The 22,464-nt window shown below is 44.5% G+C and overlaps 1 protein-coding gene across 7 annotated transcripts; it reads right to left on the bottom strand.

The window, feature by feature from the left end:
- Positions 1-232: 232 nt before the first annotated feature.
- On the bottom strand, positions 233-21,629 carry MIGA2 (mitoguardin 2). Of its 7 annotated transcripts, none has more exons than XM_081897849.1 (16): positions 21,584-21,629; positions 16,826-17,050; positions 15,506-15,716; positions 14,634-14,746; positions 14,078-14,195; positions 13,396-13,529; positions 12,575-12,692; positions 11,323-11,429; positions 10,182-10,297; positions 9,338-9,410; positions 8,502-8,588; positions 7,361-7,459; positions 6,859-6,993; positions 5,191-5,244; positions 4,233-4,349; positions 233-3,635 (listed from the first exon to the last, which is right to left on the bottom strand). In XM_081897849.1, exons 2-16 carry the CDS (start codon positions 16,919-16,921, stop codon positions 3,435-3,437), a joined length of 1,779 nt encoding a protein of 592 aa, XP_081753975.1. In that variant the 5' UTR covers positions 16,922-17,050; positions 21,584-21,629; the 3' UTR covers positions 233-3,434. The 7 variants fall into 7 exon arrangements, with proteins under 7 accessions (XP_081753975.1, XP_081753971.1, XP_081753976.1 ...); XM_081897845.1 differs by lacking the exon at positions 21,584-21,629 and adding an exon at positions 21,367-21,515; XM_081897850.1 differs by lacking the exon at positions 21,584-21,629 and adding an exon at positions 21,367-21,515 and having other exon boundaries at positions 12,575-12,689.
- Positions 21,630-22,464: the final 835 nt, after the last annotated feature.

Genomic DNA, 22,464 nt, shown 5'->3' with positions numbered 1-22,464 from the left:
TAATAACACTGCAGTAGCAGCAAAGTTTTTGATGTTTAAAGCACACACTCAGAGAAAACCCTCTGCCACCTCTAAACGGAAGGCTCTCAGGAATAATGATGTTGTGGGGCAGATTTTAGTGGTCTAGCAAGCCACATTAGGCCCACAAGGCCTGAGACTGCCCACCTCTGCAACCCATGATCTGAAGAACAGGTTCTACTTGTGTATGAGCAAAAGAAGACACAGTGAAGAGTTTGTTAATGAAGGAAAGATTTATTTGATTTTGAATGCCGAAACCTTAATGGGATACGAAAAAAAGAGATTTAAATTAAATTGCAAAAGACGTGAGATATGCAGCACAACAAAACAAAACAAACTCCCAACAAATATTTTACAATTAAGGAAAATGAAATCTTTTAAAAAGAAACAGATTAGGCACAAATGTTACATTCATTAGCTTCAGGTTTAACAGGAATGTCCTTTAAAAAGAGATAAAGGAAACCGTTCTTGATCTGAGACTCACCACTTGTATTCACACACATACCATACGCTATAAAACAATGATTAACCAAACAATTCATGAGCTGATAGCGGCTGCTGTGCCCTTCCACTCTCATGCTTAAGAGTAACAAACCACAATCACTCACTTAATGTTACATCTGAAGTGGAGTTCATGGTTTGTTTCACTCCGAAACAAACCACAGCCTGTAGTCAATAACGAACCTTGTCTACAATCTATGGTTTGATCATAACACTAAGCTGCTGGTCATGACTGGTCTGCTCTGCCCATTAGTGGAGAGGGGTGAAGCAAGCTCAATCAGCTTACGATGGCAAACTGTGGTTTGCCATGATGCATGAGTTCTGCCATAAGGAAATGATCATGTATAAGCTTTGTACCTGCTGATTTCTGCACAAGCGGCTGTTAAAAAGGCGCAGGAACAGTCTTGGCAAGGTTCCTTCTCTGGTCAGTTGGCAACTCTAGTCAAGTTCTAGCAAAGAAACCAGACACTTACACAAGTAATTCTAACGTGCAAATAGAAAAAACTCTGTGTGTATCTCCTTTCCTTAAAAACAACCCACACAGTTTAACCTAATGGAACAGGTTGTAAAAAGACCTCTGAAATCTGTGAAAAATACGCCAAGTCACATTCATTTTCTCCTCGGACTGGTCTGAGAACCAAAACCCATTTTTTGTGTGAACATGTTTTAGCATCTTAAGAGGCTTCCGTGAAAAGCACTCCAACAGTGCTCCTGGTTATTGACACTATCTGTGAATATGAACACAAGTATATGTTTGTTGCATGACTGCATCTCCAGTGGATCGGGCCCTTGGTCCTTGACAACTAGCAATACATCCTCCTGCATGCACTTGCCACCAGCATTGATAGCAAGTGTGGGGAACCCTTGCCCCCAGCCAGATATTTGCTGAACTACTACTCCCATTAGTATCAGCATGTACGGCCAATAGCCAGGGATAGTGGGAGTTGAAGTTTAGCAACACAATGAAGTGCCAAAGGTTCCCCACACTTGCTCTGTAGTGTTTTCCCCTTCCATTTCCCACTTCCATTTCCCACACAGAAACTCCTACACTGCAGGGCTGCGGGACCTGGGCCCCCCTCCCGTGGCCATACTGGCTAAAGGGAATTAGAGTCCAACAACTTCTGGACGGTGCCTCAGTCTCTCCATCACTGCTAGAGAATGTGGCTGCATGATGGGTTAGCTACACAAGACGACAAAACAGGGAAAATATACAAGAGAAATATCCTAACCAGCTCTTACAATACCCCTCATCCTCTTAGCCATCATTTTCGGGCATTCAAGCACCATTATTTCCTTCCAGGCATCTGCAAGCCTTCTAGTATTCTAAGTTCTCAAATTAGGGGTTTAGCCAACAGGATGCAATTCCGACTTGGCAGGACTCCCATCAGGCACAACTAACGTGATCGAGGGCCAGAGATTATGTACAAGGACACCATGTCCAGGAACAGCTGGAAGGCATCTGCATGCTACATTCACAGCACATATTTAAAGCACTATGATAGCTGCATATTCCTGCATTGTAAGGGGTCGGATACAGAATAGGATTGTAGAATTGAAGGGTGGCATCACAGTACTTTAATTGTACAGTATGAATGTGGTACAATACTTAACAAACCAAGATCACAGAGCACACTTCTATTCTTTAAACCAACTTTTTGGGTAGAACAAACCATAGTTCCCTGGGTCCATAAGTAACGCACAGCTTTGGTTTCTCCTGACATTAAAGTACTCTTTGTGTGCTCAAGGGAGGAGGTGGAGAAGAAGAGACAGATTCTCAGTTTTAAATAACAGAATGAATTGACCCTTGATCACTAATTCTTCCATAAAGAATACTGCCAACCTTCACTAGTGGGAAGCCACCTCTCCCCCAAAAGCCCCAAATCTGATTTTTCAATGCATTGTATATAGTCTGTCCCATAACCTTAGTCAAAGGATAATCCCTCAGTGCAAATGTGGTGCTTTCCACACATGGTGGTGTGAACGGATTAAAGTATTTGCCATCAGCCTCTCCCTTCCAGGCACCCAAGCTCTCTGAACTGAACTGAATCTTCTTTTATACAACTTACTGCTCCGAACAGCTTCCCGTATCATTATTATTTATCCAATTTCTGTAACACCATTCATCTGAGGATCACAGGTAACAAACATGGTAACAAACAAAATCGATACACCACCTCCCCACAGCTTAAAATGCCCAAAGCTACTTGCTCCCCACAGCTACAACACATAACTCCCCCACCACCACATTGTCATTGTGCTCAGTGAAAAAATAAACAAACAAGAGGATACTGCCCACTCAGAGAGATAGAGGAAATGGAAGGGGGCACACAGGAAATACTATGATGGCATTTTAAAATTCATGATGTAGTGAAATGCAGCTGCAAAGCCAGCACAGCACAGAGAGACAGCAATCTGCTATCCTCATAATTCACACCAGAACTATTAAGGTTTTTACAAAGTCAGAAGCCTTTACAAACATATAGACACAGCAAAACAAATCAATTATCTTCTCTTCCCCAATTTCATTAGGAATCCATTCACACATTTTAAAAGGAAAAGTGTTATTGTGCACTACACCCCCGCACACACCTTGCAGGTTTGGCGGGGGGTTGGAGGAGGGTGGCTCAGGCCCTGGTATGTGTTTCACATTTTATGCTAGAGCTAAAAAAGATGTTTAAGAAACAGGAACTACAGATGAGCCAGAAACAGGTTCACTGAGTGCCCTTGAATGCCCCTTGCCAAACCTCTGGATCCAACAAGGAACATCTGGGGCGGTGGCTAATACCCTGACTCACTGTTGGGACGGAATAGTGTCTTTGCTGCCAATTATTAAGCCACTTGGTTGGGATGGACAGCTGGATGGTGGGGGTAAGAGAATCTGTTAGAAGAGAATATGCTTGTTGCCTGGACGAGCTTCAGTTGAATTCCTCAAAGGGTACAATGTCACTGGGCAGAGTCCCGTTCACCTCTGGGATGGTCTCAACCCCCAAGTAACCCAGCAGGATCTCACTGCGGCGCCGAGAGAGTTGGAGGATATCTTCTGCTAGCAATGGGACTGTGGAGTATCTCACAATGTCTAGGTCAAACATGTCTTTCAAATATTGCAGGATCTGGTGCTGGGGAGGAGAGAGTGTGGGAGAAAGATAATCAGCAGCATAGTTAGCAATAAAAAATGAAGAACTGGGCAATTTGTGGCTTGAGAAACACATGTGGCCCTTGGCCTCATTTCATGTGGCCCCCAGCACCTCCTGGTGCTGTGGAAAGGGATGAGAAAGAACCAGCAAGATAGTTAGCTTGTAATAAAAACTGAACATTGTCTTAGGCTGCAGGTGGGAAACTTGTGAACTTGAAACTTCATGCAGTCCTCAGACTCCTTTTCAATGTTCAAAGGGCACCGCAGATATTAAAGAAAAAATACATAACACCATTTGGGGGTGGGTTTGCAGTGTTGCAAGAAACAATCAGTAAGTATTAACCCCTTTGAAGTTTTTTTCTACAGTCAAGCAGTATATAAATTTTATGAAATAGATAAATAACGTACGACCAAAAGTGGATTTTCTTTTTTTAAGTTACAGTGCAACTGGTATTATTTCTTTATCTTTAGAATTGAAAAGTTTAGGTAAATTAAAATTAGCTATTTTTCCTGCATTGCAGGAGGTTGGACTTTGGGAGCCTTCCAACTCTCCAGTTCTATGATTTTTAACTTTATTTACCTTGAAGAAGCAGCAAACCTCAGAGAGCTGCTCCTTTGGCCCCAAGAAACCAAAGGCAAGAACAGGGCTGACATGCTCCGATACGGAGTAGAAATGGGATATGAAGCCGTCTGGGACCTGATGTGGGAGAAAGAAAAAGAAAAACAAACTGAACAGTAGTTCACACACACACACACACACACACACACACACACACACTGTAATGGGGTATATTTTTAACTTTTACTCAGAGCAGACCCATTAGAATAAATGTACCCAAGTTTGTCCATCTGTTTCAACAGTTCCATTCTGAGCAGGACTGACACTGGATGCAACCCAATTTTATTAAAATACTTCGGGTTGTTGTAGCCAACTAAGGCATACTGAGAGTAGACCAACTATAATGGATGGGTCTAACTTGGTCATGGCCATTAACCCTTATTTTCATGACTGCAAGTTGTTTCAAACTGTTTTTAATACCATGTTTTAATGTTGTAAACTGCCCTGGGAACTTAAGGTGTAGGAGGGCTGGCAATAAATAACTAATAAAACAAAAAATGTTATTGAGTCCACTCCTAGTAGGACTAGCATTGTGTATTTTGTGTTTTTATACCGTAAACTGCCCTGTGAAGGATGGGATATAAATTTAAGAAATAAAAATGATGCTGTGATAGCAACTCTTTGTACATTGCAATGTGACTACACCACTTGTAAGGACTGCAAAACAAACTGATACAGCCACATTGTGACTTAAAAGCATCCTCTTTAGTATCAAGATAAACATCACACATAAAATATCAGCTACAATAAACCAGTAAAATTCATAATGAACATAGTAAACAACTAAACAAAATATCCTGTAGGCATCAGGAAGCAAAATTTTACAAATGAGAATCAATTCAACCATTAGCCTCCTCCCCCCCAAAATCAACTTGCTAACCAACCATTGTATGTAAGTCAACTATACCATTAAACTTACCAATAGAAGCCGCCTCTTAGCTTTCAGAACCGACCAGCAGGCAGTGGCAAGAGCCTGAAATTAAATACATATAGGAAAAAGCAAGACTGTCATCACGCTGCCAACTTTTATTTCAAAGGCCAACGACCTACAGCTGTTGAACCGCTACAATCTGAAGTCTCCACGTTACAATTTACGAAGCAACAGATCTTTTCCATTGCACCTTTCTGCAAGGAATCTGTTGCTATTTCAGTTTATCTGAAGCTGATTTCTAAGTTCAGGTTGGAAAGAACAGGGTGCTTTGGGGTCTAAGAAATATGTAAGCACTTTACAGAGGGGGCGGGGAGAGTTGCACTCCAAAAACTCAGAACAAAACCAGTAAAAAAAAATAAAAAATCCTGAGAACATCAAAAGAGTCTTGCTGGATCAGGCCAATGCCCTATCTAGTCCAGCCTCTTCTTACAGTGGCCAACCAGCTTCTAGTAATAGGAAATCCACAAGCAGGATTTGAACACAAGAGTCTTCTCTCCTCTTGCAGTTGCTAGCAACTGGTATTCAGAAGCATTGCTGCCTCAAACTATGGAGGCAATGCATAGCCAGCTTCCATGAATTTGTCCTATCCTTTTTTAAAGCCATTAGGGTTGGTGGCCATCACTGCCTCCCGTGAGAGCGAATTCCACAGTTTAACTATGCTCTCCATGAAGATGCACCTTATTTTATCTGTCTTGAATCTTCCAACATTCAGCTTCAATGGATGTTCATGAATTCTAGTGTTGCAAGAGAAGGGAGAAAACTGTTCTTCGGTGAGCACCAAGGCTAGTCTCCCCTCCGCCTGACTCAACCATCATCCAGACACCTCCTGCAAGAACAGCCCTTAAAATTCACAGCCTTCCACCATCTCAGACTCAGAACCCACCTCTACCCTACACCTGTCAAGCAAGTCCCATCATTTGTGTGCATCTCGTTGTGCATTAATAATGGCCAATTCATGGCTTGCTGGAGGAAATTCACTTTTCCAGACCAAGTCCAGGGACTGAAAATGGACCTACATTTTAAGTGGGGGCTGGGAACTGCTGGACAACCCAAATGTGCTTTGGGCAATAGCAAAGCAAACGAAAATAGAATGTATTTATTTATAAATAATTTGACATTGGATATTTCAAAACAATCATGAGAAAAATCAGAACTTTGCTAGGCCGCCTTACAACTCTTACCCCATTTTTTTCTTATCCCCACCTAAACCAGGGAGACATCCTACTAGTTCAAAATAATGCAAGGAAATCAGATCCTGTCATGGGTTGCAATAAATCTGTGTTTGTTTATTTAAATTTAAATTTTTATTTCAAATTACAAATGGAGCCCGTAAAGGTCTTAATCTGGCCCTGGAACCTGCTGAACGATGCCCTAAGGGTAAGATTTGCACTATATGGCATAAATCAGAGCCAGTGAGGTGGTGTAGTGAGAGTACTGGACTAGGACATGGGAGACCGGGGTTAGTTCAAATCCCCCCTCAGCCACAAAGCCCACTGGGTGTGACCCTGGGCCAGTCACTGCCTCTCTCAGCCTAGCCTACCTCCTGAGAATTAGGAGAACCATGTATGCCATCTTCAGCTCCTTAGAGGTGTAAGTGCAAATAAATAAAAACAAATAGTTCTCCTTCCCAGTGGGGGGTATGTCCAGCAGACGCACCGTCTCCTTGAAGCTGTCCGAGAGCCAACGGTTCCGCAAGACAGCCAGCACCGAGGAAGGTGGGTTCTCCAGGTCCTCAAAGGCATCCATAAGGATGAAATCCAACACAATATCAAAGAAGCTCATGCAGACCACCTGGGAAGGAGAAATACAGATAAATTGACAGGCCTGAAAACCACCACCAACACCACCACCAACAACAGTTTGTTTGTTTATTGCTTGCCCTTCACCATAACATCCCAGCATGGGTTACAGCATTAAAACACAATGTGAAAAACAATTTAGACCCATTTAATTATTTTAATTAATTCTTTAATCTTTTAAAAAACTTTTTTGCTCATAATTCCATTGTTTTATTATTTGCAAACTGCTTTGAAGGTTGTTAGAGTTTGTTCTTTTTACAATAAAGTGGCATGTAAATTGTATGAATCAATAACAACAACAGCTTTCACTGACTACTTTTTATTTTATTTTATTTCAAAAAGGAGAAAACGACACAAACCCCTCGTCCTTCCAACTCCTTCTGAGTTGTGGGCCAGGTCTCCTGCCTCAGCGTATATTGAAGCATCTCGTCATAGCTTTCTAGGAAGCCCTTGGTGTTCTGGGATGTGGGGAGGAACAGAGACACAGCTCAGTTGCTAAATCTATGCTACAACTCATCACCACAGCAGACTGAACAACATCAGTCTAACTAAAAGCAGACCCACTGAAAATGGGCATGATTAAACTCATATGTGTTCATTACATCAGGTCAGCTCTAAGCAGAAAGTAAGCCCCACCTTCACAACACATTCAAAGCAATATATTGCCACTTTAAACAGTCACGGCTCCTCCCCCCACAAAGAATTCTGGGAGCTGCCGTTTGTTCAGGTTGCTAAGAGTTGGAAACCGCCCTCACTCCTCTCCCAGAGCTATCCTTCCCAGGATGGCTTAATAATCAATCCCTCTTCACAGGGAACTCTAGGAATTGTAGCTGTGGGATATACACATAGAGAAATAAAGAAAAAGTGGAGTGAAGTGGTTGTGGTTTCAGATCAGTCTTGTTCAAATTGGGTCACCCTGCTAGAGGTGGGGTGGGAGTACTGGGTAGACAGACATGGCTGGGCTCATATCTCTAATCAACCTCCAGTCGGTGGTGCAGAACTACCAAAGTTGTAGTCTAGCAACATCTGGATGACCACAGAAATTGCCCCTGACTTAGAGAGAATAGATCGGTGGTTCCCAAACTTTTCTGGGCCACTGACCCCTTGGGGTTCCATAGACTCACCCTGCTACTCTACAGAAAGCATTGTTCAGAATGGCGGTTTGCATGACCCGCTAAAGAATATAATAACTAACAATTTCAAGACAGTAGCAGTTAACTTCACAGTTGTTCAGAACCCCATTAAAACTATTTAACTTATTTAATTCAACAAAACTGAAGAACTTGACCCAGTGATGCCAGCATTTCAAAATGTGATAGTCCTTTATACCTCCGGCATCCCTGCCAGTCCCTTGCTTCTTAGGGACTCCGGGGGAAATCTCCCTCCAGAGGGCGCCACCACCCACTTTGGGAAACACTGGAATAGATGAGGAGTAAGAACTGTCCCCTGCAACCATGGTGAGGGCTGAAGCCACCTCTCTCCCTCAACTGGCCCACTTACCTTTTCAGCCTTGATCATCAGTCCCATCACCATGCGCTTCCCTACCTCCCCAAAAAAGGACTGGTTTCTGTCATCCCGAAGAAGTTCCTGCAAAAGAGAGTCCCATTCAGAGATAACAATCCTTTCCATGGAAAGGAGGAGAAAAACAGCAGTGTGATTGATGTAAAAGATTCTAAGTAGCCCTTGGCCAGGAGATGATGATTGTCTGTCTGTTATTTTCTCTCTGATTGGGAGCAGCTCTCAGGAAAAGAAGAGGCTGTAGCTCATGGGTTAGAACATCTGTTGTGCACAGAGAAGCTCCCAGGTTCAACCCTCCCAGTGGCATCTCCAAGTATGGCTGGGAATGTCTCCTTCTTGAAACTCTGGAGAGCTGCTGCCAGTCAGTGTGGGCAGTAGTGGGCTAGATAAACCAATGGGCCTCATTCAGTAGAAGGCAGCTTCCTGTTTAAATTAGTTCATTATTTAGAACCATGAGGACTAGAACCTTATTTTTTTTAGGTAAAATGCTCAGTGGTAGAGCATCTGTTTTACATGCAGAAGGTCCCAGGTTCAATCCCCAATTGCGTCTCCAGGTAGAGTTGGGGAAGAAACCCTGTCTGAACCCCTGGAGAGCCTCTGCCAGTCAATTTAGGCAGTACTGAACTAGATGGACCAGTGGCCTCACTCACAGTATAAAGCAACTTCTTCTTATTCGTCTAACCGGAGAAGACCAGAAGTTGAACATGGGACCTCTTGCATGTCAATCATGGGCCCAGCCAGCCACTAACCTCTCAAAACAGAACCACATTCACACAGAGGTGGAATAGGGGTCTGGAGGAGACTTGGCATTCCCCTACCTGAAAGGCTTGTCTGACACAGTGGAGCTTTGCCAGGAAGTCGTGGTTATTATAGCAGCCCAAAAGCTCTGTCCTAGAAGAGAAGAGAGGGGTGAAGATGGAGGTACCTGTAAACATTCAGGACGCTCCCTAAGCAAATATCCCTTGAGGAAAGGGTCAGTGAGAGAGTGCCTATGGGTTCCAGTGACAAAATGGCTGCCGCAAGGGGCAAGGCAGGACACATAATGACTGGCATCTCTAAAGAGAGACAGGACAATGTATTGCTGGCCACATTCACACCATACTAAATACTAAAACAGATTAAAATTACTTCAACTTTCTAAGCACCTGGGTAGGCTTCTCTAAACAGGAATGTTTTACACCTGTTAACTCCTCCAGTGCCACCGCCACCTTGCCTCTTAGCCTCCCTCTAGGTCAGGGGTCGGCAAGGTTTACCGGCCATGGCCGGATCACTCCCACGGACATTGTTTGTGGGCCGGACTGGCACAGCACGACGCCAGAAATCATATCTGCGCATGTCTGCAGCACCGGAAATCACCTGCACAGAAGCGATTTTCGGCGTCTGGACATGCACAGACACAATTTCCGGTATCTGCACGTGTGCAGACGCAATTTCCAGCGCCACTAAGCGAGTCCCCGCACCATGCTGGTTTAGCACAGTGCGCAGGGGACTCGCCGAGTGAGTGGCACAGTTCAGGGGCAGCTCGTGGGCCGGTAAAACGGTCTTCGTGGACCGCACATTGCTGACCCCTGCTCTAGGTAATCCCGCCACCTCCTAGGGGTAGTAGCACACAACACAGAGACTATATGGAGCTTTCTGGTACAGATCAGCTCACTTGCTCACCGGAAAGTCCTGCATGACACCTGTCCATCCTTCACCAACTGCAAAGCTTCTTCATATGCCGCGACCGGCTTGGAGAGCTGGAAAGGAGCCTCCCCGATTTGAAAAGAGTCAAAGAGCTGCAAAAATGTAACAGAATAAAACTGATGTCACCCGAAGGCCACGATTCCTAAATACCAAGCCCTAAGGCAAAGTTGGGTTGGATTGTGCCAAGCTGATCCATGCTTCTCTGAGTTCCAGACTTGACTACTGCAATGACACTACCCAGGACTGCCCTTCTTTTTTCTTTTTAGTTAAAAAAAACATATTTTATTGATTCCAAACTTAAACAGAATTGCATAATAACATCAACAAATAAAACTCCCTCCCAGAGTGCAGATGTGTCTCTAAGTAGGACACAGCTTCTGTTTTCACAAGCATCAGTTATATAATTAATTCCAAGTGTCATTGCAGAGTATTCCATGTGTTCTTGGTGGGCAAAAGCCATGTTCAAAAGATTGTGAATGCTGCATAAAACCAAACCATGTTGCATAGAAGGTGATACTCCTCTTTCCTGTACAATGTTCAAGTTTTAAGGCAGTTAATTTGTCCATGACCATCAAGCCCCAGACCTGTGAGATCCAAGCTCCAAAAAGAACTGAGAAATCTCCAGTGTACAGTGATTACTAGCTTTGCAACTGTTAGCAGATGCATGATAAAATCTTTATTCATTAAGCTTCGAAATTCTGGAAACTGATAGTACAGTCATACCTTGGTTCTCTAACAGAATGCAGCCAATAAGAAGCCGCAGAAGCCACACCGGATGTTTGGCTTCCGAAAATTGTTCAAAAACCGCAACACTCATTTCTGGTTTTCGATCGTTCGGGAGCCAAAACATATGAGTTCCAAGGCGTTCGGCAACCAAGGTATGACTGTACCACTTCTGGGTCCATAGGAATAGTTTGCTTTGTAATCTGGTTAGTTATTTATAGGACTTTCCCCCCAAAAAGGAATGGTTTGTGGGCAATACTGCCTTGAAGACAGCTCAATCCTCTGCAACATGCTCAAAGCAAATTTACTGAAATGGACAAGCAATTGGACAAGGGATTCCCAATCACCACGAAGGCAGCAAGTTTGGAAAACCACAGCACACAGTACAAATCACCTCAGCAGCAGAGAAGAAGGAATCCTCAGAGGTCAAGCTGTTTTCATCATCATCGTCAGCCCGGAGTCTTAGAGACTCCTCTGTCAGTGGGAACATGAGTGTTCTCTCTGGGGAAGATGGGGAGTGGGAAGACTCAGACATCAAAATAATAAGCAAACTAGTATGATGGTCAACACGCACATTTCTGAGGTCACCACCCTCACCCCAAATTTTACCTGTATAATATCAAAGAACATTCCTGCTAAGTCAAGGGGGAGTTTGTCCTGCCTCTGTTTTTTTGTCTATTTACCTGTTTCATTCAATTTATGCACTGCCTGATTTTTCAAAGAAAATCCCCAAGAACTCAAAGAAGGTTACAAATATTATACACACACACACACACACACACACACACACACCACACACAACAATATAATGATCACTAAGAAAAATAAATAACCATGATTTTAGACTTTCAAAAAGTTTAAATAACTGAAGCCTAAAAACAGATTAATCATGTATCAACTTTCTAAACATATCAGTAGGTTTGTCTAAACAAAAAGGTTTTTAGTACATTCCAAAAAGAGTACACTGAAGGTGACTGGAGGAGGTTACTGCTACGTGGATTTGTAGCTAGTTGACTAACCGAACCCAAAGAGTGCTCACTTATGGTTCTTCATCATCCTGGAGAAAAGTAACCAGTGGGACGCCACAGGGTTCTCTCCTGGCCTGGGCCTGTTGTCGTTCAACATATTAATTAACGACTTGGATTAAGGAATTGAGGGGATGCTCATCCCATTTGCATAAGATGGGAGACACCTGGCTTGCCAGTAGCACATGTAAAAAGAATTTAAGGGTCTTAGTATACCCTTAACATGAGTCAACAGGGTGATGCAGCAACAAAAAAAGCTAATGCTATTCTGGGCTGCATCAGCAGAAGTATTGTATCCAGATTAAAGAAAGTAATAGTCCCACTCTATTCAGCCTTGGTCAGACCACACCAAGGTCTATGATTCTATGACTGCTTGGTATCAAAAGGAAGAGAGATCCCAAGTGTAGATGCTACCACACTAAAAAATTGAGGTCTTACGAGTGTGATACGGGCATTACGAGGGACCTGTAGCAGTGCCAGTTTTGCCTATCAAAGTGGTCAAGTAAGCACAAGTGGAGTTGGGAATCTGATAGGTCAACTGATCCCAAGTTTGTTAAGGACTGTATATACTAATAGTAATACCTAGAACTTGGCCCACAGCTGGATCCTAGCCCCACTCACCCAGGTCTAGCAGCATGCTGTCAGCAGGGAGGGTGGAACCAAATTCTTCCTGGAGGTTATACGCCCGGTGCAAGAGGGATTCCAGCTTCTCTGCAAACTCTATTTTCTGGGATTCCTGCTTAATAGAAAAAAATATATATAGCATTTATTAAACCTTGCAGGGCTCACACCCATCAACACCCTGTCCCCGAAGCTAGTAGGCATGATTTACAGCAAGCAGGCAGCAAGGGAGGCCGGAGGTACCCAAAGTGAGGTCTGCAGACCATCAGTGATCCATGAGCTTCATTCAGGCAGCCTTGCCATGGCAACCACCATGAGTGCCAGTGCAGTGTAGTGGTAAGCATTGGACTAGGACCTAGGAAACCAGGGTTCAAATCATCACCTGGCCATGAAGCTCTATGGGTAACCTTGGGGCCACTCACTGACTCTCAGCCTACAACCTACCTCACAGAGTTGTGGGGATTAAATGAGAAGAATCATGTGTGCCACATTGAATGCCTTGGAGAAAAAGGTGGGATATGGATGCAATCAATAAATGAACTCTGTGGAGAGGTGTAGCAGGTGGTGTGGGCTGTAAAACAGAGGGTGCAGCCAGTGCTCCTGCGTCTTTAGAACTCAGTGATCTGGCCCAAGATTCCTCACTCCTGTCACTGAACTAACTCAGGTGTGGGGAACCCTTTACTCCCCCCTTCCTGGCTGGATGCTGCTGAACTGCAACTCCCATCAGCCCCAGGAAGCATGGTCAATGGCCCCAGGAGCTGTTGTTCAGCATCAACTGGAGGCTCAAAGGTTTCCCCACATCTGAGCTAATGAGTCCATACCTCCAGGAGATCCTCTGGCAGTAACTCCTGTTCTTTACGGCTCTCCCAGGTGATGGAGGGGCTGGTGTGGTCCCTCTGCCTGGCAGTCAGAGCCAGTTCCCACTTCTGCAGGGCCTCTTCAAACAGCTCCATCCCTGTCAAGGCAAGGCAGGCAGAAAAGAAGGCCAAAGAATCACATTTTTTTTAAAAAAAAAATCAACTGGTTTTCTTACAGTAGATGAGGAAAATATAGCAGTCAAAAAGGTCCATCTTTTTTCTCCCTCTTTTTCTGGCCAGCATTGGAAAACTCTCCACTGGCAACACAAAAGACACCCTGACACATTTTTTTAAGTTAGCAATTGCTTTCACAGAATCATAAAATTATAGAGTTGGAAGAGACCCCTAAGGGTTGTCTAGTCCTACCCTCTGTAAGGCAGAAATGACAGCTAAAATATCCCTGACAGATGACCATCCAACCTCTGCCTAAACGCCTCCAGTGAAGGAGAGATCACCACCTCTTGTGGGAGTCTGTTCCACTGTCAAATTGCTCTTCCTCTCAGAAAGTTCTGCCTAATGTTTACTTGGAATTTCCTTCCTTGCAATTTGAATCCATGGGAGCAACAGAAAACAAGATTGCTCCAGCTTCCCTGGGACAACCATTTCATTTCATAAAGCACATAGCAGCAACAGGCCAGGTCCTGACCTTGGAAGTAGAGGTTTTCTGCACTACAGTCTCCTGCAGCTCCTGGATCTTCTATGGGTTGTGTCTCCCAGGGTCCTGCTGACGCTGGAGTCGGGCTGGAAGAGTTGGCAACCACTATCTACCAGATGAGAAGAGAAGGAAGAAAAAGAACCGTTAGCAGCCTCAAGTGTTCCCACCCCATTAAGTGTGCTTTACTTTTTTTTAAGGTGCGTACACTTTTAAAAATTCTTTCATGTAACCTCATACTCATTATCTTCAAAAATCCCAAACACTGCAACTGTGATTTCTGCTACATTCTGGCCATGCAAAACCAGTGCTTTCTACACCCTGCCACCTGCACCCTCTGTCTCCTTCCAGACAAACAACAGGCATGCTCCTGGTTCAAGGATACCTTTCAGCAACACAGGCACTGCAGGGGGAGGGCAGTGCAGGGCTGGCAGGGGAGTATGACCTGGGAGAGAGTCCTGAGGGCGAGACAGAGAGGGCCACAAGGCTGTGCCCAGCACCCTGGCTAGGAGACATGGATAGAAGACAAAAGGCAAAGAGAAACTCGTACTGAAGCGAGGCTGTGGGAAGAGCTGGAGTGCTTGCTGGGCTCGATGGAGGAGATCCCACTGAGCGTGTCATTGCTTTTGCTGCTTGGGCTCTGCACTCGCTTATTGGAGTAACCTGCAAAACAGAACATGTGGTTCAAACAACAACAACAAAAGGCTTTGTGATGAGGGGTCTTAATTGCTACGACGAAATGGGGACAACCCCAGCTGCAGTACATCTGTTTTCAAAGGCAGCCGTCGGAAATCTCTGACTAGCCGATTGTTGGGGGTTTGTTTGGGACCCTTATAAGAAGGACCAGCTGCCTTCTAGGCATTGCTACAGGGAGAGTCTGCTGGAACCATCAAAGGGCACCAACCTCCCCCACTGCCTTGCCCCAGTCTCAGCCCTGCCTAGGACCCTTAAAAGGTGAAGGTGCTGCTTAAGCATCCTTCTCTTCCCTTAATATTTTTGTAGGAGACATCATTTGCCTTTGGGGCAGAAATGAGGATGTGTTTGGCATTTAGTCCTGTTGAAATGTTTTGAATAAGTATCCATACTGTTTGCATTTACATTATTGTATTTTTATGATTATTCATGGGAGCTGCCTTTTTGGCTGAAAGGCAATATATATAAAAGCAAGCAGTAACGTTAACATAACTCGGGGCCTGCAGGTGCCCTGCAATCTCAGACACTCCACCTAAAGCAGCTTGGGACCAGGCTAGCTTGTCCTTTAAACCCTCAGCCTATCACCGTGTCCTGCAGGATGTGGCACCATTCCACCAGGAGGCCCGTTCCGCACAATTAAGTGTGGCGGCACCTTGTACCCCTTGGTACTCCCTCTCCACCCCCCGCCTTCGCTTCTCTGCTGGCTTCCCTCTGATATATCATAGCTACCTTTCTTGACGGAGGGGACCCGCCTCGTTGGCAAGATGGGAACAGGGACACCTGTGGGTTTCACCCCCGCCTTCTCTGGGGCAATCTGCTTCTTACGACGACGACGGCGCTTCAGCTGGTGTGCTGCAAGAGCCAAGGCAACCGTCCCAAGCGCTGTGGCGAACAGAACCTTACGCAGGCCTGGAGTGAGTCTCAGCTGAGAAAAGGCAGACTTTAAAAGGGGAAGGGAAATAATAGTAGTAGTAGTAGTAGTAGTAGTAGTAGTAACAATAGCAATAGCAATAATTTTGTTATTTATATGCCACCCATCAGATTGGGTTGTCCCAGCCACTCTGGGTTGCTTCCAACAAATTAAAACATTTGACACAGTAAAACAGCAAAATATAAAAACACAACAAAACATCAAACATTAAAAACTTCCCTATACAGGATTGCCTTCAGATGTCTTCTTAAAGTCATATATCTGTTTGTCTGTTTGACATCGGATGGGAGGGCGTTCCACAGGGTGGGCTCTTCAGAGGGTGACAGGGTGGGTGATCACAGAATCATAAAATGGGTCAGTTGGAAGAGACCATGAGGGTCATTTAGTCCAACCCCCAGCAATGCCGGAATCTTTTTGCCCAACATGGGGCTCGAACCCACAACCCTGGGATTGAGAGTCTCATGCTCTACCGACTGAGCTATCCAGCAGGCACTATCTTTATTAATTTTTTTATTTTTATTTTTTGCATAGGCACTTTTATCCAGCACAGTTAAATCTTCCTCATATAAGAAACTGTCCAGTTCTGAACCAGACCATTGATCTATCTAGCCTATTATTGCCTGCGCTGTCTGGCAGCTGCTCTCCGCAATTTCAGACCACCTAGCTCAATACTGCCCGCACTGCCTGGCAGCTGCTCCCCCAGGGCTTCACAGAATTGTAAAGTGGGAAGGGACCCTGAGGCTCATCTAGTTCAATCCCCTGCAGTGCAGGAATCGCAGCTAAAGGATTCCTGACAGATGGCCATCCAACCTCTGTTTAGAAATCGACAATGAAGGAGAGTCCACCACCTTCTACGGTTTAGCTGGAATCTCCTTTCTTGTCATTTGAATCCATTAGTTCGAGTCCTGCCCTCTGGAACAGCAGAAAACAAGCATGCACCATCTTCCATGGGATGGCAGGGGGCATTCTGCAGCCCTGCCTGGAGATGCTGCTGAGGGTTGATCCTGGGTCCTTCTGCATGCAGAGGAGGTGCTCTACACTGAGCTAGGGCTTTCTCCTAAAAATACAATTAAGATTCCAGTTCTAAACATAGGGATGAATTAAATGTGCATATTCACCTGACCAAACGTTGTGTAAAGGAATACCGGTATCTCTGCGACAGTCATCGCCAGAGCCTGAATAATGGACATCCCCTCAGTTCTCTGAAATGCCATTTTTGACAGAGGTTCTAGGCATGTGCTGGAAGATGCTGTGAGGAACAAGCTTAGCCAAGAAGTTCACCAAGAGACCCAGCTCTCCTTTGGCAGGCTCCTACAGTCAGTCTTATTTGGAAGATCGCCTCCCTGTTGCAGAGATACGAAACAATAATTAAATAATTAAAAAATAAATGGAAGACAGTCAGACACAACTAACGGAGGGGCCCTTTCACAGAGTGCATCCAGAATGGCACAGTCATGGGGTAATAAACAGCAAAGACCATCTTGGGCCAGCTCATGAGCAGAGAAGGGAGGCAAAAGACATCCCTTTTCTTCTGACAGTTGTGGTGTAGTGGCTAGGGTGTTGTACTAGGACCTGGGAGAGGCCAGGGTTCAAAAGTGCACTTGGCCATGAAGCTAACTGGGTGACTTTGGGCCAGTCACTGCCTCTCAACCTAATCTACCCTTGCAGGGCTGTTCTGGGGATTATACAATGAGGGGAAGGAACCACGTAAGCCACCTTGAGCTCCATGGAGAAAAAGCAGCAAACAAACAAATAAATAAATAACTAATATACACAAGTAGACTGCACCTGAACATGAAGTTCCACTAAGGCTTTTCTCTACGATGCATATCAGACCAAACTAAACTACTGTATGCAATGTGACTGAAGTCAAGGGAAAGAAAAACAAAAGAAAGCAAACATGAGGATTTTTTTACAAAAGTTTTCCTTTTTATTTGTTAACAAAAATAAACGTGCAAACATAACAAAAAGAAAGAAAAGAATTTAAAAAAAACTAAACCTTACAGCGTCACAACCAGGAAAAGCAAAGTACAAGGGCACCATGCAGTTCCAAACAGAAAATAAAGTACTGACTCATACAAAGGTTCCCTTCACAAATAATAACTATTTATAATAATAAAAACATTATCCACTTGTGAGTTCCATTGTTATTTAGGATAAAGGTTCTATATAGCCTTGAATGAGCCATGCATTTGCATATTCTGGTAGCACCGAGTGACCATGTGCCTCAATATCTCGATATTTATTTTTTTTTTAAAAGGTCCCTCGATTTCTACCCTTTAGATACTTTCAGTTAATGGGGCATCTTTTCAAACAAAATTGTTTTGCTGTAGCCAGATCATCAGCAGCTGCCATCTTCCTAGAATACACCTGTGCTATAATTATTGTAACACAGGACATCCTGTTCCTGTTCCCAAACTTTTTGGGGCCACTGTCCCTTGCTTCCATCAACTCATCCCAGTGCCCCATACCCTACCCTACCCAATAAAAAGCATGATTCAGAATAGCAGTTTGCTTGACTCACTGAGGAAGATAAGAACACAATAAAATTCAAAACACTAAAAATTAATTGTACCTTTATTCATAATCTAACTCTAACACTAGTTTAAATCATTCAATGGAATTAAGGAACTTGATACTGTGATACCAGTTTTTTTCAAAGTCTGATTGTAATTTAAACCTCCAGCGCCCCTCCCATGCCTCTTGGTTGTTCTCCCCCGCCCCCCAAACCTGGTAATCCGCTCACTCTGGGAACCATTGAGCTAGAGTGGGAGTTGAAGAATAGCTTGTTACGCTAACTTTTTTTCTCCTAAGGCGATGCAGCTGGACTTTTTGTTGCCTGACCTGAAAATTGTAGGAGAGGATAATCAAGGACAATCAGAACTCCAAGAGATACAAAGAGTAACAAGTCAGGGTTGCTTCTCAGCTGCATGTCTCTGGGCACACTAAGCTGTCCACATGACTGATTAGTTCCTCCATAGTTCTTTGTTTGTTTAAAGAAGTCCCCACACATAGAAAAGGAGCTTGTAAGGGGAAGGACTCTAATCAGGTTTTCTCTTTCACATGCTACTCTTCTACATGCAATGATTTCAAAATAAATGAATAGAAGGTGCTCTATGTACCGTATTTTTTCATGTATAAGACTAGATTTTTTTCGTAAAAATCATGTCAAAAATTAGGGGATGTTTTATACACAGATATATCTCCCCCCATTTTCTTAAACCTGAGTCCCCCAAAATAGGGGGTGTCTTATACATGGGGGAGTCTTATAGACGGAAAAATACAGTAATTGTCAGATTATTTGCAAAGCAACAGGGTTTTCTCAAGCAGTGCTTATGAACAGTGATGCCAACTGGACAACTACAACAAGAGGGTGGAAAACTTTAAATGTATGCATGCATTTATTTTTTATACACCCGTGTCAGATCTTTTCCAAATTGCTGTGCAGAAAGAAACACCCACCTTACAGCAACCTTTGCTCAGTGGAGCAGGCACACACACACCCAGTAGAGTTGGTACAAATTAGTTACCATCAGGCACCTAAGTTATCAGTTGTCCCAACCCAACCCATCACTCTCTTGTATGCAGGAGGGCAGAACACCAGCTACATTTGTTACAATTTGATGGACGCCTACTCCTCCCTGGCATTCATCCCTCCTTCATTTTCAATCACGTCTCTGTTGTAATCCTTGGCATAGAACTTTTAAATGATTATATCATTGCCATCATAGGAAGTTGCCTTATATCAAAGTCAGACTATAGGGCCATCTAACTTAGTATTGCCTGCACTGACTGCCAGCAATCGCTCTCCAGGGTTTCAGCAACAGGACATACCGAGGCAGACCTAGAGATGCCAGGGATTGAATCTGGGTCCTTAACTGTCTAAGGCAGGTGCCCTGCCACTGAACTATGGCCCTTCCTCTAAAAATAAAGTAAGATACCAGGCCTCATGGTTGTGAAATGGCTAAATTAAAATGGAATAGTCTCAAAGTCAGACCATTGGTTCATCCAGCTCAATACAATCCACACAGACAGGCAATGTCATTGCAGAGTTTCAAGCAGGGAGTCTCTCCTAGGCCCTACCTGGAAATGTTGGCGATAGGACCTGGGACCTTCTGCACACAAAACAGATTCTCTGTCACGGAGCTATGGCCCTTCCCTGAAACACAGAGTAATATTCCAGTCCTGATGTAAGTGGGCTGTATTTTATAGGAACATTAGAAGCTGCCTTATGTTAAGTCAGACAACTGGCCCATCTAGCTCAGTACTATCTACACTTACAGGCAGCAGCTCTCCTGGGTTTCAGGCAGGGGACACCCCCATCTAGAGATGCCAGGGATGGAACCAGGGCCCTTCTACATGCAAAGCAGAAGCTCTGCAACTAAGTTACAGACCAAAGTAGAGCATAGGGAGCTGCCATGTTCTGAGTAAGGCCACTGGTCCATCTAGCTTAATATTGTCTACACTGACTGGCAGCAATGGCTCTCCAGGGTTTCAGGAAGGGACATTCCCAGCCCTACCTGGAGGTGCCATTGGGGATTGAACCTGGGACCCTCTTCATACAAAGCATCTTTCAGCAGCCTGCAGCCAGAATAAGGCCTCTGAAAAGTCCTCTTGAAGCCAACAGTCATCCCATCCTCACCCCCCTCTGACATGATTAGAGCCCCTGGACACTAACTTCCTATTTCATAATCACCACCAAACACCACTAGCAAAGTGACATACAGTGGTACCTCTGGTTATGTACTTAATTCGTTCCGGAGGTCCATTCTTAACCTGAAACTGTTCTTAACCTGAAGCACCACTTTAGCTAATGGGGCCTCCTGCTGCCGCCGCACGATTTCTGTTCTCGTCCTGAAGCAAAGTTCTTTACCCGAGGTACTATTTCTGGGTTAGCGGAGTCCGTAACCTGAAGCGTATGTAACCCGAGGTACCACTGTACTACGTTCAGTTTACTTTTACTTTTGCTTTTAAAAGACTTTCTCAATCAGAACAAAAGCCGAGAGTCCCATTTCACCAAGTGTAAATGCCGGGGAAACCCCAAAGCAACAGCATGCAAAGAAAGAGACTACAGTACTGTACTGTACTCCTGTTTGCTACTCTCTGGGGCTGGCATTTTGGAGGCAGGCTGCCCCTGGCCATGGAGATTGTCCTTAGCTTGCCAGCAGCTCAATTCCATCAATTCATCCACTCTCCCCGACCCCGTTTTAAAGCCGTCCTAAGTCACAGACGCGTCCAACCCCAAGCAATGTCTCAAGTTCCACCACCCCCAGCAACGAACTAGCGTTTTCTTTTGTTGAGGTAAACTGCACCTGAACCAGGGAGACCCATTAAGGTTGGAAGCACAAATGGAAAATGGGAAGGTAGGAAAAGGCTTGGCCAAAGGATGCCATGCCAGATATGGGCTGAGGACCCTACCACAAATGGAGTGATGGCAAATACGAGGAAACGGCAGCAGCAACGTAAACTGAGACCTTATCATTTTCCAGCAAAGTACTTGCCCAAGAGCTCCTTTCGATCGCGCAGGGCTCTTTGGAATGAAAGGTAATCACAGATTTCCCTCACCCGTTTCCGCATAATGGAACACACCACCGGCCACCTGCCCTAAGCGGGTCGGACAATACCACCTTCCTGATGGGGGGGATTGAGAAGCCCTCACCGTGCATCGGCGTTCCATGGCTTCAAAAGGGCAGCGTCTCCTTCCCGGCTACGACTCAGCCTCACAGCCTAACACGCCTGTTGTCAGCAAGGGGCAGGGCGCCGTGGGGAGACCTCCAATTGGCAGCCTTCTCGGCCAATGAAAGCGGCCCCTTCAACCCCGTGCGAGAGCCAATGGGCGCCCTTCGCCCCTCCACCGTGTCGCCGGTTTAACTTACCGCAGCAAAATCGAGTGCGGTTGAGCGGCAATGGAGTTTCCCTCTTCCTCCCCTGCCCCCGCCCCGTGGGAAAGGGGGCGTGCGCTTCAGGGCTGATTGACGTGCAGCTCAAGGGGCGGGACTCTTCTTAAAGGGGCAACGTCTCCTCTACAGTAAGGAATCTTGAGATCAATAACCCGAGACTAGAAAATTAGGGTTGCCATGTGTCCCATAGCTGTCAACTTTTCCCTTTTCTTGCGAGGAATCCTATTTGGAATAAGGGAATTTCCCTTAAAAAAAGATAAACGTTGACAGTTATGATATGTCCCCTTTTTCCAGAACACGTAAAATTTCTGTCTGGGCGGATTTTTTAAATTTGCCAAAATGTTTCTGGCTATACGTACTTTCTGAATGAGACATAGACATAACGGGTGGCTGAAGACTTGCTTTCCTCTTCTCTTCTCCTGCCCCCCTCAGCTTCTCTATACCCATCTTCTCTATAGCCAACATATAGTAGGGGTATTTAAAAAGAGTCGTCATAGCATCCTCTTTTTTGCTCTTCAAAATATGGCAACCCTACTTATTGTTAATATTATAACAATAGAATCCCCCTTTCCCTGATCCACAATAATATTCTATTGCTGCTATTATTATTATTATTATTATTATTATTATTATTATTATTATTATTAGATTTTAGCTGCCGCAATGAACAGGTCTGGGAGCCTTTTTCTGGCCTTCTAGAATTGGGTTGCTCATTAATTTATTGATTAAAGTTTGCATGTGGCTAAAAACAGTATTTCTGAAATTAGAAGCCTACATAGTTTAGGATGCTGTGTGTGTGTGTGTGTGTGTGTGTGTGTGTGTGTGAAGGGTTGTAGCCATCCTTAGACATACACAGA

Source organism: Podarcis melisellensis (genome assembly GCF_964234715.1).
Source record: "Podarcis melisellensis genome assembly, chromosome: Z".
Classification (NCBI taxonomy): domain Eukaryota; kingdom Metazoa; phylum Chordata; class Lepidosauria; order Squamata; family Lacertidae; genus Podarcis; species Podarcis melisellensis.
The sequence above is the reverse complement of the archived record's forward strand: the minus strand, read 5'-3'. Positions and strand labels throughout refer to the sequence as shown.

Bases quoted from the DNA above. Each gene is read 5' to 3' on its own strand.
- MIGA2 (XM_081897849.1), bottom strand. From the start codon at position 16,921: ATGGCATTTCAGAGAACTGAGGGGATGTCCATTATTCAGGCTCTGGCG. The intron at 12,693-13,395 runs GTATGGACTCAT...TTTTCTATTAAG, and splicing joins TGCCAGAGGATCTCCTGGAG to CAGGAATCCCAGAAAATAGA. The intron at 5,245-6,858 runs GTGCGTCTGCTG...ATTTAATTTCAG, and splicing joins CGGACAGCTTCAAGGAGACG to GCTCTTGCCACTGCCTGCTG.